The sequence below is a fragment of the Macrobrachium rosenbergii genome, chromosome 40 (genome assembly GCF_040412425.1).
Source record: "Macrobrachium rosenbergii isolate ZJJX-2024 chromosome 40, ASM4041242v1, whole genome shotgun sequence".
Lineage (NCBI taxonomy): Eukaryota > Metazoa > Arthropoda > Malacostraca > Decapoda > Palaemonidae > Macrobrachium > Macrobrachium rosenbergii.
In genome coordinates this window covers 14,790,746-14,808,318 of record NC_089780.1, presented here as the reverse complement: position 1 = coordinate 14,808,318, position 17,573 = coordinate 14,790,746, and the positions used below count along the sequence as shown (strand labels likewise).

General features: G+C 34.9%; 1 protein-coding gene across 2 annotated transcripts in view; it reads left to right on the top strand.

The window, feature by feature from the left end:
- Tk (Tachykinin) overlaps positions 1–17,573 on the top strand; it is a 369,960-nt gene that overhangs the window by 335,964 nt on the left and 16,423 nt on the right. For both annotated transcript variants that reach the window (XM_067083166.1, XM_067083167.1), the window contains exon 2: positions 8,154–8,381. In XM_067083166.1, the coding sequence (XP_066939267.1) occupies positions 8,156–8,381 (226 nt within the window). In that variant the 5' untranslated portion in view covers positions 8,154–8,155. The remainder of the gene's footprint in view (positions 1–8,153; positions 8,382–17,573) is intronic.

Genomic DNA, 17,573 nt, shown 5'->3' with positions numbered 1-17,573 from the left:
ATTTCTTTAATTTTACTTTTATCTATTGAATCATTTTTTAATAATTGATTTTTCTAAGAGGCAATCAAGCGTATAAGATACTTTTACAGTAATTTTTTTATATGAATATCTATTATAGATTCATTTTTTTTATTTCGTTTTGAGGTTATTTCTTTCATTTTACTTTTTTTATATTGAATCATTTTTTTAGCAGCTAACTATTCTAAAATCCAATAAAGCTTAACAGATACTTTTGCGGTAATCTTTTTATTATTTCAATGTATATTCTAGATTCATTTTTTCAATTTTGTGTCGAGGTCATTTCTTTAATTTTACTTCTTTTTAATTTTACATAATTTTATCATTAACTTTTCTAAAGGGCAATAAAGCATAGAAAATACTGTTGCAGTAATTGTTTTTTCTATGATTTAAATATATATTATAGATTAATCTTTTTTATTTAGTTTTGAGGTTATTTTTTCAAATGAACTTTTATCATTTTGCATCGTTTTTTAATAACTGACTTTTCTAAAAGACAATAAAGCGTAGAAGATTTTTTTTATTTATTATTTCAATGTCCTTTATAGAATATTTATTGAATTGTAAATTTAATTTCTTTATTGAAAGTATCAATTTAGCCAAAAAGTAAAATTCTGAGATTATGGATTCATTTCAGCTTTTCATGTATATAAGAAAATACTTCAAAAGGTAATTTAGAATATATTTATTTTATTCTAAATTGAGAATATATTTATGTATATTGTTAAATTACTTTTTGAAGTATTGCGCTTCTCTCTCTCTCTCTCTCTCTCTCTCTCTCTCTCTCTCTCTCTCTCTCTCTCTCTCTCTCTCTCTCTCTATATATATATATATATATATATATATATATATATATATATATATATATATATATATATATATATATATATATATATATATAAATATAAGAAAATACTTCAAAAGGTAATTTAAAATTATTTAGTGTTATTCTAAATTAAAAATATATTTTTATTGTAAATTAAGATCATATTTATATATTTTCTAAGTTATCCTAAAAGCATTTTCTCCTATGCGTGAAAAAGGTGACATGAAATCCATACACAAAATGTGATATTTTACTATATAAATATTATCTTACACAACATAAGCAAGAAACCTTCGAAAGAAAGTGTTGATTAAAAAAAAAAAAGATTTCAAAAACATATGAACTTTTAACTTCCATTCTAATGATACAGATGTTATTTTTTTTATGCTGTCACTGAAATGACGCAGATATCAAGTTTTAAATCGTTTTTTTTTTTTTTAATGTCGTAGCTACAGGCATCACTGAAAACGCGGACTGTAATGACTGACTGATGATTTAATTACTGCTTGAATGAAGGTGCAATAAAAGTGTAAATGCTGCAGTGCTCTTTCTGACGTCTTTTGTTTGAGAGATTTTTATTTCTTTTTTGTAGTTCGTTTTTATTATTGTTATTTTTTCATGTACGCCATTTGCTTTTATATTTTTTTCCCCGTGGGCGTTCCATAGCTAGTTGTTCATAGGTTAATGTCCTTATATTTTTCCTTTCTTCGTTTTATCATTTTTTATTGTTTATTAGTTATTTTTTTTATTCCATTATGAGTTCGTTTTTCTGTATTTATTTCAGGTTATTCAACTCCCAGATGAATTTACAGTTGACCAATTCCCTCTTCCACAGTCTATACTAACTCTGAACTCTGCGCTTTCTTTGTTTAATTTACCTTCAGAACGCCATATTCTGTTGCTGACATTCACTTTTAACTTTTAACTCGTATAGGCAATTTCATACTTTCACCAGTATCTGCTGCTTTTCATTACTATGAGTCGCCAGTTCTGTTAACAGTGTATCATCGGAGAGCATCCAGTTCCTTCCTATCACTTTCACATCCTCGTCCCCAAAATTTATATATTTATATATATATATATATATATATATATATATATATATATATATATATATATATATATATATATATATATATATATATATATACATATAAAAATAGATATACATATATATACATTTTATATATTTTCTATGCATATACTTGTGTGTGTGTGTGTGTGTTATTTATCCTTAAACAACATGACTGTGTATGCGGTGTAGATGTGTGTGCGTATGTGAATATCTTTCAGGATTTTCAGCTGACGCTGATTTACCCAGCTCTGATTTCCTGACAATGAGGATAGCTCCCACGAAAACGCTCTTTGATAACCTTTTGTGGAAATAAACGACGACACATGCGTCTGTTAACGTCTGTTGGCGTCTGTTAGCGATCTGCAGACCCAGAAGACTGCGTGAAAGGGGAAACGAACCTATCCGAAAATCCAGTATTGTACGACACAACGAATCTTAGGATCAAATGCCATTAATCTTCTCTCTCTCTCTCTCTCTCTCTCTCTCTCTCTCTCTCTCTCTCTCTCTCTCTCTCTCTCTCAGACGGTGGCCATTAATCCTGATTAACGTTGCTTTCTCGGCCAGCCTACACAAGTAACATCTGGAATATAGCGAAGAGAGAGAGAGAGAGAGAGAGAGAGAGAGAGAGAGAGAGAGAGAGAGAGAGAGAGAGAGAGGCAGGAGGAAATAACATCTGCAACATCTTCGAATCGGGAGATGTTAGGTTCTGAGCAGGAATGAGCTTATGTGATGTTTGTGTGTCAGGGGATATAAAGATTTTGTCTCGTCTTATAAGAGGATTTGTGTTGTTACAAGTAAGAATATATGCACAGTATATACATGGATAGATATGGTCAGTAATTCCTCTCTCTCTCTCTCTCTCTCTCTCTCTCTCTCTCTCTCTCTCTCTCTCTCTCTCTCTCTCAGACAAGGAAAGGAATGGTATGGGTGTTTTACTCTTAAGTGGTGAATTGCGTACCTGGTTGTTAGTCGACCTTTGCGGGGTAGCGCTAAGGGTGGTGAAAGAAATAAAGAGATAAATAACGGAATTCAATATCTATTATTCCATGAGAATATATATATATATATGTGTGTGTGTGTGTGTGTGTACATATGTATGTATATGTATATATGTGTGTGTGTATAATTGTGATAACCACAATGCCCTTTTAGGCTCCTCGAATTCTTCACACTTATTGGATGCGCTTGTCACTACAAAGCCTTAGATCCAGATGCAAAAAATATGGAGTAATTCTGATGACCGGTAGAGGGAACGGGACCTTGTTCTGATTACTCAGGAGGCCGGTTCGATTCCCGCTACCTGGCATCGGAATTACTTCATATGTCTTACAGTTGGATCTTAGGCCTTGTAGTGACAAGCTTATCCAAAAAGTGTAAAGAGTTCGAGAAGTGAAGAGACCATTGTGGCTATTACAATTACATCCGTATCTGGTAAAGAGTGACCAGTGTATATGTATATATATGTGTTGTGTGTGTGTGTGTGTGTGTGTGTGTGTGTGCGCGCGCACGCCCACGAACACGCCCCCATGCCTTCATCTCAACCTACGCATTATGGATTTCAGAGTAGGTCTGCCGAGACACGATTAAAATTAAAACGTGGACTCGTATCTAATAATAATATAAATTTTTACTGCGACAACCCAAGGGATGAAGACATCAGTATTTCAATGTTTTGTTCTCTGTGCCAGCGAGAGAAAGCTTTGGACGTTGCTGAATATTGCATGCGGAAATGAAACAACACGAGTAGCGCTGTTATGCAGCCGTTGTAGTTTAAAGTCAAGTGTGGGCTAATATTTTGTCTCCTTTTGAATATTTGGATATATAATTTTTTTTATTGGGTGTAAAGAGTAGAGAGAGAGAGAGAGAGAGAGAGAGAGAGAGAGAGAGAGAGAGAGAGAGAGAGAGAGACTTCGATTTAGAATAATATGGTTCATAAGAGTAAGTGTAAACATGTTAAAATGGAATATTAATCAAGCTGTTCAAACCCCTCAGTTATTATTAACCATAATTGTAATTTTAGGTCTCCAGTTCAAATATAGCTAGTATGTATATATGTATATGTATATATATATATATATATATATATATATATATATATATATATATATATATATATATATATACTTCTGTTCACTTGTGGTACTGAATAATTAAATCTGTTTCACCTACCTTAAAAAAGTGTGAACTCTTTACTCTGAGCAACACAAACATTCTTGCAATATGTTGCACCGTTGAACTTGTAATTTAGTATAGAATTATACACCTTAGTTAAGGCTTTTTCATTGTAATGTATATGTGTGCATATGTATATAGTATACATATATATATATACAACGTGGAGCACTATTGTATTAAGCTTACTCGTTAATCGAACAATTACCCCAGCCAACGTTTTATATGTCGCTATAATCAAGTAATTCGTAAATATATATCTAAGCAAGTATAACACATTAAAATTCTAACCTAATATCTGTTTTACGTATCGAGGCCTTGTTTCAATTAGCATGATAATAACAACATTTCAGAGTCGCATCGCCGCGAGATAAGATGTAATTTGTTTCCTCTCCGAAATGATAATCGCTGAATTAGTTTCGGGGTTTTGTGCGCAATAACCGTATCCGGACCAGATTGGGACTTAGGTGAGGGAGGCCGGATAATAGGATAGGATAGTGGTAGAACGGAATAGTAATACTCGTAGACTAGTTAGGATCGGGAAACAAAATGAGCTTTACAAAATCTTCTTTTTATAAATGCGTGTATTGAGTTGCTCATTTTTAGAATTATTTACAAACACATTTTATATATATATATATATATATATATATATATATATATATATATATATATATATATATATATATATATATATATATATATATATATATATATATACATACATACATACAGTATATATACAGTATATGTCTAGTAAAGGGTAGAAATTATATCGTTATATTTCGAAGACAAATGTTTTTATAGACTCCCTTTATTAGATGGAATTGTGTTTTAACAGAAGATATTTTATAGTCATATATATACTGTATATCTATGTGTATATATATATATATATATATATATATATATAGTGTTTGTAATATACGTCTATATATATACTTATACATATCTATATATATTTATATATATAAGTAAAAATTTATATAAATTTATATTATCCTCTCTCTCTCTCTCTCTCTCTCTCTCTCTCTCTCTCTCTCTCTCTCTCTCTCTCTCTCTCTCTCTCTCTCTCTCTCAACAACACTTCATCATATTAAGAAATTTCCAAGATACTAATTAATCAGTGAGTTGAGTCAGCCTCCTACATGACAATGAGGCAGGCGTGTTAAATACAACTTTTTTTTTTTTCAACAACCTGCTGACCTCTGGCCTGCATTATTTCCTGATGAAAAATTCACACTTGAGCTCGTTCTGTTGCCACGGGGGTCAGTCAGCCTACGCTCATCGTTTGTGTATTCTGTAATATTTATATTTATTTCGAGTTAGATGGATCGGGTTTCTAGATTCCAATGTTGGTGTTCGTGTCCCTGTCAAAATCCACGTTCTTGGCAGAATTCATGTTCTCATAAAAATTCATATTCTTGTTAACATTTCTATCATCAGAATTCATGTTCCTATGAAAATTCTTATTCCTATTGAATTTCATATTCCTGTCATTCGTTTTCGTATGATATTTTCAAATGCCATATTAATAATACTCTGAAAGGTAAAAACTTGAAAACTTTTTATTGAGACTTCTATTAACCCATCGTCTCCCATTCTCTACTCGTGACCAAACCACCTGACAATGCTTCGTCCGTCCATCTCACTCATTGTACTTTTCAAAAAAAATAATTTTATTAAGTCTCTCATAGACTTTTCAGTCATTCCATTACCCTAAAGTATTTCCACTGTAAATATCAGCATTAAATTCAATCACTCTTGGCTACATATTCAATTAGTGCTTCGCTTAGTGGATTCATTCACCCTTCAGCCTAATTTATGAATGAAAGACAAGTCTCTGTTTGCCGTTAACATAAATAAAGTGATTGTTTATGAAAGATAACTCGTATTTGTTTTGAATTGTCTCAACTGTTTCGTGTTTGTGTCCAGTTAGCTTAATTATTGTACAATTATTCTCTCGTATCGATAAGCTTGTGTTTTTTTTTTTTTTTTGCTGCAAAATCTGTCTTTCAGTAAATATTACATTTCTCTCTCTCTCTCTCTCTCTCTCTCTCTCTCTCTCTCTCTCTCTCTAACTGGCACATCTCATTCTCCAAAAAATGTCCCACTTTGTTTATGTGTATGTTTGTATTATGGAATATGTAATTTTTCATATTCTGCCCCAAACCCAACGTCTACAACTGCCCTAGGTTATTTGTATTATAGTACTCGTGTTATGTATTGAACTAATAAATATAATTAGTAAAACCAGCGGAGCTTCAAGGCATACATCAATGTCAACATTGCCAAACACTAATTTGCATAAGGCCTGGGATGCAATTAACGATTTTTTTTCCCTTACGAACAGATGTAACTTGTAAAGTATAAAATAATTTCCTTCGGGAGTTATAGAGAAGATTTGGTTTTCATACCATCAGCCTTTTCCAATATGGCCGCCATGTAAAGTAATAATGACGTCATTATACCCAGCACCTTATACAAATATATATATATATATATATATATATATATATATATATATATATATATATATATATATATATATACATATATTTGATTAGACCTATGTAGACGATACGTGCAAAATATGTATAATTTTCCATAAACCGCTTGTAAATAATCGTTTTAGGTCTTCAGCGAAATGCAATATGGCCGCCGTGTCACGTGACCTGCGGCGTAAAAATCTTCAGAGCATAAATTTCAGTTATACAATGGTTATAGTGTAAAGCTGTATCAAATGTCACCTGTTTATGTTCTTTAAATCTGCCACAAAGTCGGTGGTATATAATAATAATAATAATAATAATAATAATAATAATAATAATAATATGTGAGCTGTGAGCGACAGTTACAGAACAATTATTATTATTATTATTATTATTATTATTATTATTATTATTATTATTATTATTATTATTATTATTATTATCTGACTCAGTCGCAAAACTAATATAATTCATAATAATTTCCCAGAAAGCAGCGTCTCTTTCTTCGTAAAGTGATCGAGTAGTCTCCAGTCAGCAGTCACGTCCCAGTCATTTAATTTAATCTTCAGTAATGCGTGAAGTCATGTTTTGTTCTTTCGAAGATTATTGACCCAGATTTCGAACTCTACGTGTGGGCGAAGGAAACATCTGCCGGAATATTAAGTGATTCAATAGTTCTCTGCAGTTTCATGTCATGATTGAAAGGTTGAAGGATGATTTTTTTTTTTTTTTTATCATAGTTTTCCGGAGGTTTTTATAAATTTGCATAATTTAATTTTTCGTCCTCATTCATTCATATATTACATGAGCCATGTTTGGTATCATTATTTTCTTGTTAGTGATGCCAGGTTTGGTTCCCGGATGGGGCTGGTGAATGCAAAGTGAACGATGAAGGACATCCCATCAGTCGAAACTCATTCCAGAGTTTTTGAGTAATGCTACATTGAAACTTACACTTCAATTAACATATTTGGATTTTTAATTCTTTATATTGTTCATAATTTCCGATTTTTGATAATGGATGACAAACGCAACATGCTCCTTATGTTAAGCTTGTTATGGATAAATTCGAGTTTATCGTGTATCAAATGGTTAAATCATTTCCTTCATGTTTTATATCACATTTCTTTGAAGAAATTTAGTGTTTTTTGAAGTAAGTTATTTCATGATTTTTTTTTTTTTTTTTTGCTTGTCGAAACTAATAGTGATAATTACGAAGACATGATGAATTTAGGAGATGGAAGTAACAGCAAATATTCGCCCTCAGATTTTAAGGAGAATTAAGAAGTTGACTCCCATATAACTCAAAATGGCCAGTAGATGTGTCTCATTTCAAATACTAATAACTTCCAACGTACTGAAAATAAAAAAAAAAACTGTTCACTTTATATTATCCTTTGTATACCATCTAGAAAACAAATTAAAAAACTTGCTTGTTTGTCAAAGAAACCTGAAAGGGAAGGAATTAAAACTTTTATTTAAGTAGCGAAGCGTGTCTATTTATCCCTAAGTTGAAGAATCCTAATTATCTGATGCCTCTCTCTCTCTCTTTCTCTCTCCCTCCCCACAGCGATGATGAGGGCAGGAATATGTATGGTGTTGATGGGCGTGATGCTGCTGGGAGTCGTAGCCAGCGTGACGGACGCCCAGGAACCCGCAGAGAGAGAGCGAAGGGCGCCTTCCGGATTCCTAGGGATGCGGGGCAAGAAGAACGACTACATGCTACAGGAGGACGACTACCCAATGAACGATCCCATCCTCGCCCGGATCGAGGCTGCTAAGAGTCTCCCCATCAGAGGTAGGAGCAGGGGCGTTCTTTCTTGCTTTTTCGGGGACTTTCTCTCTCTTACTCTTTCTGGGACTTTCTCTCTGTACTACTTTTTCGGGGACTTTTTTACTTTGTCGGGGGCGTTCTTGCTTTTTCGGGTGCATTTTCTCTTACTTTTTCGGGGATTTTCTCTCTCTCTCTTATTCTTTCTAGGGCCTTCTCTCTCTTGCTTTTTCAGGGGCTTTCTCTCTCCTACTTCTTTTCGGGGACCTTCTCTCTTACTCTTTTGGGGACTTTCTCTCTTACTTTCCCGGGGAATTTCTCTCTCTCTCCCTTACTCCTTCGGAGACTTTCTCTCTCTCTCTCTCTCTCTCTCTCTCTCTCTCTCTCTCTCTCTCTCTCTCTCTCTCTTACTTCTCCGGGGACTTTCTCTCTCTCTTACTCTTTTGAGGACTTACTCTCTTATTTTCAGTGGACTTTCTCTCTTTTACTCTTTTGGATACCTTCTCTCTTACTTTTTCAGGGACTTTCTCTCTCTTTTCCTCTTTCGGGGACTTCCTTACTTTTCAGGGAAATTTTCTCTTACTCTTTTGGGGACTATCTCTCTTACTCTTTCAGGAACTTTCTCTCTTAGTCTTTCAGGAACTTTTACACTCTTTCGGGAACTTTCTCTCTTACTCTTTCTGGGACTTTCTCGCTTACTCTTTCGGGAACTTTCTCTCTTACTCTTTCAGGAACTTTCGTACTCTTTCGGGAACTTTCTCTCTTACTCTCTCTGGTACTTTCTCGCTTACTCTTCCTGGGACTTTCTCACTTACTCTTTCGGAACTTTCTTACTCTTTCGGGAACTTTCTCTCTCGCTCTTTCGGGAACTTTCTCGCTTACTCTTTCGGGAACTTTCTCTCTTACACTTTCAGGAATTTCAGGAACTTTCTCTCTTAGTCTTTTGGGAACTTTCTCACTTACTCTTTCGGGACCTTCTCTCCTTTTTTTATTTTTGTGGTTCATACTTTACCACTCATTTACTTTAGCCACCTGTGTAAAGAGAAGATAGTTTTTATTGCTTTTTTCTTTTTATCTTCATCTTCGGTTTACAAAAAAAAACTAAGGAAGTGAGCAGTGACAATTAATTGCAAAATATATATATGTATATGTGTGTGTATGTAGTATGTATATATATATATATATATATATATATATATATATATATATATATATATATATATATATGTAGTTCCTGTAATTACATCCACGACGCCGGCAATAATCACTTGTATATGAGGGTCTCCGCCGTGACAAATTACGCTAATACATTCCATCACATTAACAGAAACTCTCTCCAAATGAACTAAGGTTCCCTTTTACCCTCCTGCTGTGATGGAGTTCTTATACTCTGGCTATATTTACGCCGAAACATGATGCTCTTTCGTCTTCGTGATTGAAAAAGAAAATTAATTTTCTGGAAAAAAGGGGAAAAAGTATTTTTCAGCCAAAAAAAAAGTATTTTTTCAGGAAAAAAAGAAGTAATTTCAGGTGTGTGGGTGACCGAAATTATTCCATTAGTACAAGGCGGAGATTGCATGCATCTCTCTCTCTCTCTCTCTCTCTCTCTCTCTCTCTCTCTCTCTCTCTCTCTCTCTCTCTCTCTCTCTTTCTCTCTGCATTTCATCACGCGTTTTCACTTCAGATTTGTACACCTTAGGGATTTTATCTTTTATTTTTTTTATCGTCCCTCTTTTTACACATTCCGCCTCAAGCGATTAGTTTTATTTTTATGTAGTCATTTCTATTTTCTTTTGTTTCTCGTTTCAGTGTACAATATCGCCTCAGTTTTTGATATTTCCTTTTTTTTGTGGGGTGGGGAGTTATTTTATCTTTGTGTATTCCATCTGTATTTATACCTTCTATCAAGAGCACTGTTTGTCTTTTCATCTCGTGAAAATTCGAATGTGAGAGTTGTAGCTGAAGAAGGCTATGCAACATTCCACACAGTATGTTTTCGTTTTAGAGTGGAATATTTAATTGCCACCCGCATAACATGATCATTCTATATATTTTATGACGCTAAGATTAATAATGAAATCATAATATTGGCGACGTGGTCGCTTGTGAGAGAAATTACATGTAAAAGGAAAGTTCTCACATTCTGAAAAGGTTCCCCCTCATGGACGTGTGAATACGCAATTTTTCTTTTTTTTATTTCCCTTTTCAACCCATGCACAGGCATATAAAGACCTAATAGATAGACGGATAGAATATAGATGTGTGTTTGTGTATGTGTATGTAATGAAAACCCTTCCTTGATTTCTTTCGAAACGCCTTTTATTGCCCAGCGGCGATGGCTACAAAGTGTCCGAGAACTAAGCCACCCGACTTTGTTGAGTTACCCATGAAATGCTTTGAATATGCATCCGTTTTCTATGCGCCGATTGCTCCAGGGGACCTTTCTTCATGAATAGCCATGGGAGAGAGTTGAGGATTTCCAAAGTTTGTCTTTGGGATCTACTCGCAATCCGGAGTGACTTCTCTCTCTCTCTCTCTCTCTCTCTCTCTCTCTCTCTCTCTCTCTCTCTCTCTCTCTCTCTCTCTCTCTCTCTCTCTCTCACACCTTCAGATAGTCTATGTTTTCTTTAACTTCTTCTTTTACCTTAGGTGGCTTTTATGTTAACACCTTGGTACTATAAATTTAACAAAGAGTCTATAGTTATTTACGTTATTTTACATCGTTATTTCTTTTTTATTTCATCAGTTTGAATAATTGTTTGTCTATAGAACCTTAATACTATAGCCAGTTAAGCGAAGGTTCAACAGTATTTCAAAGTACTATTCTGGTACGTGGAATCACTTAGAACCGTAGTACTATAGCCAGTTAAGCGAAGGTTCAACAGTATTTCAAAGTACTGTACTATTCTGATACGTGGAGTCACTTTGAACCTTAGTACTACAGCCAGTTAAGCGAAGGTTCAACAGTATTTCAAAGTACTATTCTGGTACCTGGAATCACTTAGAGCCTTAGTACTATAGCCAGTTCAGCGAAGGTTCAACAATATTTCAAAGTAGTGTACCATTCTGATACTTGGAGTCACGTAGAACCTTAGTACTATAGCCAGTTAAGCGAAGGTTCAACAGTATTTCAAAGTACTATTCTGATACTTGGAAACATTTAGAACGTTAGTACTATAGCCAGTTGATTGTACCGCAGTTCTTTTGTTATTAAGCTTCTGCAAAAACCCAACGAGTTTTTAGGTTACGCTATACTTTAGCATTTTGTTTTATTCATCATTTAATTTATCTCAAAGTTTTCATGTGCTGCAAAGCATAGCTCAACTTGATATAGCACAGTGAGAGAGAGAGAGAGAGAGAGAGAGTGTGTTTTGTGTGTAGGCGCAGTTCGATATATTTATTTTTCATCCAAATGCAATCCGTTAGGCGAATAGCGCAGTTTAATTTGGTAACAACTGCTTTATTGGGTAGAACCCTTACTAACGGCCAATATTCTTAATGGATATGCATATTCTCCTTCACTGTTTGTGGCAGTCTGTGTATATATTCTGATTGAGCATTTTGTACACATCCTCTCTCTCTCTCTCTCTCTCTCTCTCTCTCTCTCTCTCTCTCTCTCTCTCTCTCTCTCTATATATATATATATATATATATATATATATATATATATATATGTTTATGTATATGTGTGTATGTATGTATGTTCTTTTTACACATCCATAGTCTACGAAAATGCTATGACACACTTAATAAGATTGATGTCACTCAACCAGTAAGATTGATTGTAGGACAGTCTTTGTAGATTATATGCTTACCCGACTTAATAAGCATAACAAACGGACATACATATCTATAACTGCTCTCAAACACTGATTCACTGGAAGAAATAAATAGAAAGTATACCTTCCTAACAATATATACAGTACAGTACATAAATATTTCGATTTCCTCTCAAACACTGGTATTTTGTACTACAAGACTGGATACCCTTTATTCATATGAAGACATAATTTTGTCAATATGCCAGTGTTACACAACCGTAGCCTACGCTCAGAGAGAGAGAGAGAACAGTCTTAAATTCTTGAAACCAACACCTTTCAATTTTCATGAGTTTCAATTAGCCACCATCGCCTGGCCACTGAATTATAGAAAGACTCCGATCATCTGGTGGGCGTCTAGATAAACGCTCATTTTATATATTTTCATCGACTCTTGGGTGACGAGTAAAAAAAAAAAAGTCCTTCAGAATTATTGAAATGTTTAGTGCCTCGCTGGTATACCTCCAGTTTCATTACGCCTACCTACAGGAGTTTTTTTTTTTTTTATTTTTGTTTTGTAATACTCTGTTCAGTGTTTTTGCCAGGTATAAGGATTTTTCATGTTTTAATTTTTTTTATTAGTGTCGGAGGTAATTATGTCAGTCACGGGTATTTAAATGATTAGATGCGTCTTATATATATATAACTGAAAAGACAGTCATTATACAGAGTAGGTTTATGTATTCTACTTAATTTCTTCTATTGTATTCTTTCAAAAACACTTAGAACGATATATTTACGTTATTACTCGTTCTTTAAAGGATATTGAGAGCTTAGTAAATAGCTTAGTAGAATATTATTTATTACTTAGTCTTTCAAGGAATTTGAGAAATTAGCATATATCTTAGAACGATATACTTATTGTACTTTATTCTTTAAAAGGTTTTTGAGACCATAGTACATACATTATTCCTTTTTTGATGATTTAATTATCTATAAACGTAAATCATCTATTCATATTTACTTCATTCACCTCAAAATTATCTTAGAATATTTCCATGTGCTGTTTGCCAGTGTCATTCTCCCTTAATTAATTAGTCGGTAATTTACGCATTTGCGTAATCCGCAAGTAGTCCAGTATTTCGTTCAGCCTTGAACCCCTAAATGGCGTTCAGGCGTAAGCATTGTGCTGGGTTTCCTCCACAGCTCTGATGCAGACATGAACGAGACACCTTCACAGAGTTCTCTCTCTCTCTCTCTCTCTCTCTCTCTCTCTCTCTCTCTCTCTCTTTTGGCTCTTGTTGGAGAGTTGCTTGTGATTTTCAGTTACTCTCTCTCTCTCTCTCTCTCTCTCTCTCTCTCTCTCTCTCTCTTTGGCTCTTGTTGGAGAGTTGCTCGTGGTTTTCAGTTGCTTCTCTCTCTCTCTCTCTCTCTCTCTCTCTCTCTCTCTCTCTCTCTTTGGCGCTTACTGGAGAGTTGCTCGTCCTTTTCAGCTGATTGTTTTTTATAACTATTGATTCTTGTGTGTGTTTTAGAAAAACAGTTTTGACTGGCTTTGCGGTTCTTTATGTTCGCCACAATAAAAAAAAAAGCTTTGTGTTTAAGGGAAATTTATTCGTGTATTTTGCTTTCACTTCGGATTTCCTTTAACCCCAATTAATTTAGACGTCGTTTGTTGCTTTTTTTTTTGTTTTGGGTTTTTTACGGTTCATTTGCAAGCAAAGCAAGCAGTTGTTTGCATGAACGCTTTTATTTGAGCTCCGCTTTCGGCGGTCGCTTGCTGCTACGAATTGAAATAACCTTCAGAGTTTACTCCCAATTTTTTTTTCTGGTTCGTGTTTGTGCTTGTTCTTGTTAAAGCTGTCCTTTGCGCTGTTACTGCTTATATATATATATATATAATAACCTACACAAGAGACATATCAGCAACACGTCGACGCCTCCCACCTACAGTACATTCGCCATTACGCCACTCACCTCTGTGTTGTGTACACTCTCACTTTCCCTTGATACCAAAGCCTCTTCCGTTCCAGCACCTCTTCCACTCGATCGTTCCAGTACTTTCTCGGTCTTCGATTTCTTTCACTTAAATCGTCCCGATTACATACTCCTTTTCCTGGTTATCATTCCTTGAAGTTTTTATTTTATTTAAGGTTAAAGTTAGCCATAATCGTGCGTCTGGGAACTATGTAGGACATGCCACCACCTGGCCGTGGTTAAAGTTTCACGGGCCGCGGCTCATACAGCATTATACTGAGACTACCGAAAGATAGATCTATTTATCGTGGCCTTGATTATACGTTGTACAGAAAACTCGACTGCGCCGAAGAAACTTCGGCGCATTTGTTTACTTATTTTATACTTTCACAGATCTTGCTGCCTACTTTCTGCAGTTGTTTTGTGATTCGTCTCTTTGCTCACCCAACCAAATACTTTTGCACAAAAATTAGGTCCGTTCGCTTTCAACATTCTCCTCTCAAAAACTTGCAGCCAGTGCCTGTAGCTTCTCCTCAATATCACCAGTTAACTGCGTCATTATCACATTTGAGCCATTTCGCATTTTACGACCCACAGTTTTGTCATGATATCTCCTTTCACCGTTCTCCTCTGACAGCTACCTAGAACCGTTATCTGTAGCCATCTTCTCTCTCTCTCTCTCTCTCTCCATTTACTCTTAAAATTCATTTGATTTAATCCACAAACTCTCTCTCTCTCTCTCTCTCTCTCTCTCTCTCTCTCTCTCTCTCTCTCTCTCTCTCTCTCTCTCTCTCTCTCTCTCTCTCCATTTACTCTTAAAATTCATATGATTTAATCCACAAACCTCTCTCTCTCTCTCTCTCTCTCTCTCTCTCTCTCTCTCTCTCTCTCTCTCTCTCTGCTCTTAAAATTCGATCGAAACCACCTTCTGTCACCTACATTATTTTTTCTTAATAAAAATCTTCCAACAACCTTTGTCAGGTAAACCTTACAACGTTGTGGCCTTTGTAACTCGTAATCATATTTCTATCACCTTTCCTCACCCATTCCTTTTGGACCTTTTCCTTGATCCTCCTCTCAATCATTTTTCACCTGGGGTGAGAATCCCCTTGGAACCCTGCGCTCAGATGTGATGGGTGCCTAAAATTGTCGATATGCATTTTGCTGTCTTTTTTTTTTTTTTGTTTTTGATTGGTTGTTTATGGTAGTGTATGTAATATTTGTATCTCTCTCTCTCTCTCTCTCTCTCTCTCTCTCTCTCTCTCTCTCTCTCTCTCTCTCTCTCTCTCTCTCTCATATATATATATATATATATATATATATATATATATATATATATATATATATATATATATATATATATATATATATATATATATATATATATATATATATATATATATATATATATATATATATATATATATATATATATATATATATATGTGTGTGTGTGTGTGTGTTTTACAGAGAGAGATAGAGAGCGAAAAGTAAACAGAATATTTAGAAGGGTTTTAAACTTTGATCATTACAACGTAAACTTAACAAATTTTGTCTTTTCATACTTTGTGTTTGCTTGTCTTTTTTTTTTTTTTTTGTTGGTGTATTTCTTGAGCTTTCTCCCGCAACACAAACACAACTTTGGCGTGTTTTTTCTGGCCCTAATAGGAAGAGTTTTTTTTCATAGTAACTGTTTGTGGATGTGTCTAAACTTCCTCTCACAGCTCACTTGAATAAGTTCATCGGTCATTATGTTATTTTATTTTTTATTTATATTTTTCGTTCTTTGCTTTTTTATAAAATTCAAGGTCTGTAAATCTAGGGGATTGTAGAAAGTTTGTTTAATTGTTTCTTATCTCTCTTTTTCCTTTGACTCTGTGTCTTAATAAACTCTTATCATTGTTTTAACCAGATGTCTTACTTGTAGATGGGTATGGTACATGTATTTTGCATGTACTTTCCAACATAGTTTTACCATTCATAAAGAACTGGATTGGGAACTCTGTTACAGAGAGAGAGAGAGAGAAGTTTTACATGATAATTTCATGCAGTCATTAAATTGACAAATGGATCCTGAAAATTTTCATTATAAAACCTTTTTAGAGAGAGAGAGAGAGAGAGAGAGAGAGAGAGAGAGAGAGAGAGAGAGAGAGAGAGAGAAAATTACATGAGAATTTTATGTGTTCACTAAGCCTACGAATTAATCCTAAAAATTTTTATTGTAAGACCACTTGAGAGAGAGAGAGAGAGAGAGAGAGAGAGAGAGAGAGAGAGAGAGAGAGAATGTCTTAACATAAACATTTTTTGCGTTCACTAAGCTCACAAAACGATTCTAAAAATTCTAATTTTAATACTATGTTGGAGAGAGAGAGAGAGAGAAAAAGAGAGAGAGAGAGGGAGAGAGAGAGACCCACCCACCCACCCACCCACCCACCCACAGACACAGCGTCTGGTTAAAAAGACAGCATCAGCATTACACAACGAGGAGAGCTATCTGTCCTCCCCCCACCCCTCCCAACTCCCACCCCACCCAATCCATTCCCGTTCCATTCGCCGTGATTACCTCAGGGAGAGAGAAAGTGCGAGAGAGAAATGCCCCGTAGTTCGTGTTATGTACCGGTCTCGACGTGCATACCCCTTTCTCTTTTCCCTGGGGCGTTCCCAGGCACTCACAACACCTTTTAAGGTTCCTCTCCCGTTCTCCTTCTCAGTTGGCAGAGAACCTCTTTTCTCAAGTTTTATTGTTTGTTGTGATTTTGCGAAAGTACTGAGGGCCTGTGTGATCAGAATGTTATCTAGAGGATATCAAAGTCCTTCAAAAGAAGGCATCGTGCTTACCCCATATAAATATGGGAAAAAAGCACGTTAAAACGAAGAAGAATACTTCACTGTTTACTATTTAGCATTCTTCTCTCTCTCTCTCTCTCTCTCTCTCTCTCTCTCTCTCTCTCTCTCTCTCTCTCTCTCTCTCTTGAGGTCTAATAATGGAAATTTTTAAGATCAGTTTGTAATTTAATGACTGCTTGAAATGCTCAAGTTAATATCTCTCTCTCTCTCTCTCTCTCTCTCTCTCTCTCTCTCTCTCTCTCTCTCTCTCTCTCTCTCTCTCTCTCTCTCTGTACGTAATGTTGTGATAAGTTTGTACTTTAGCCATTAAGTTAATGCTTGCTGAGTTTATTTTAGCCTAACGCGCATAATTTAATACCAGATATATTTAAAAATCTCACTCAGCAATGTTATATTGGACGTGCTGCCATCCAGCCCATAAAAAAAATCTGAGTATTTTTTTAAATGCAGAGGCAGGTGGAATGGGCGATTCAGTACCCTCATGTAGGTCAGTCCTGATGAAAACAAGAAGATCATATTTCTCTTTGACCACTGTTTCGTTAACCTCAAAAATAGAATCCTTCCTCTTCTTCTTGGAGGGCCTTCGTAACACCCTTCAGGCCACTTCTTCCCACGTTTATTCTGGAAATCGGAAATA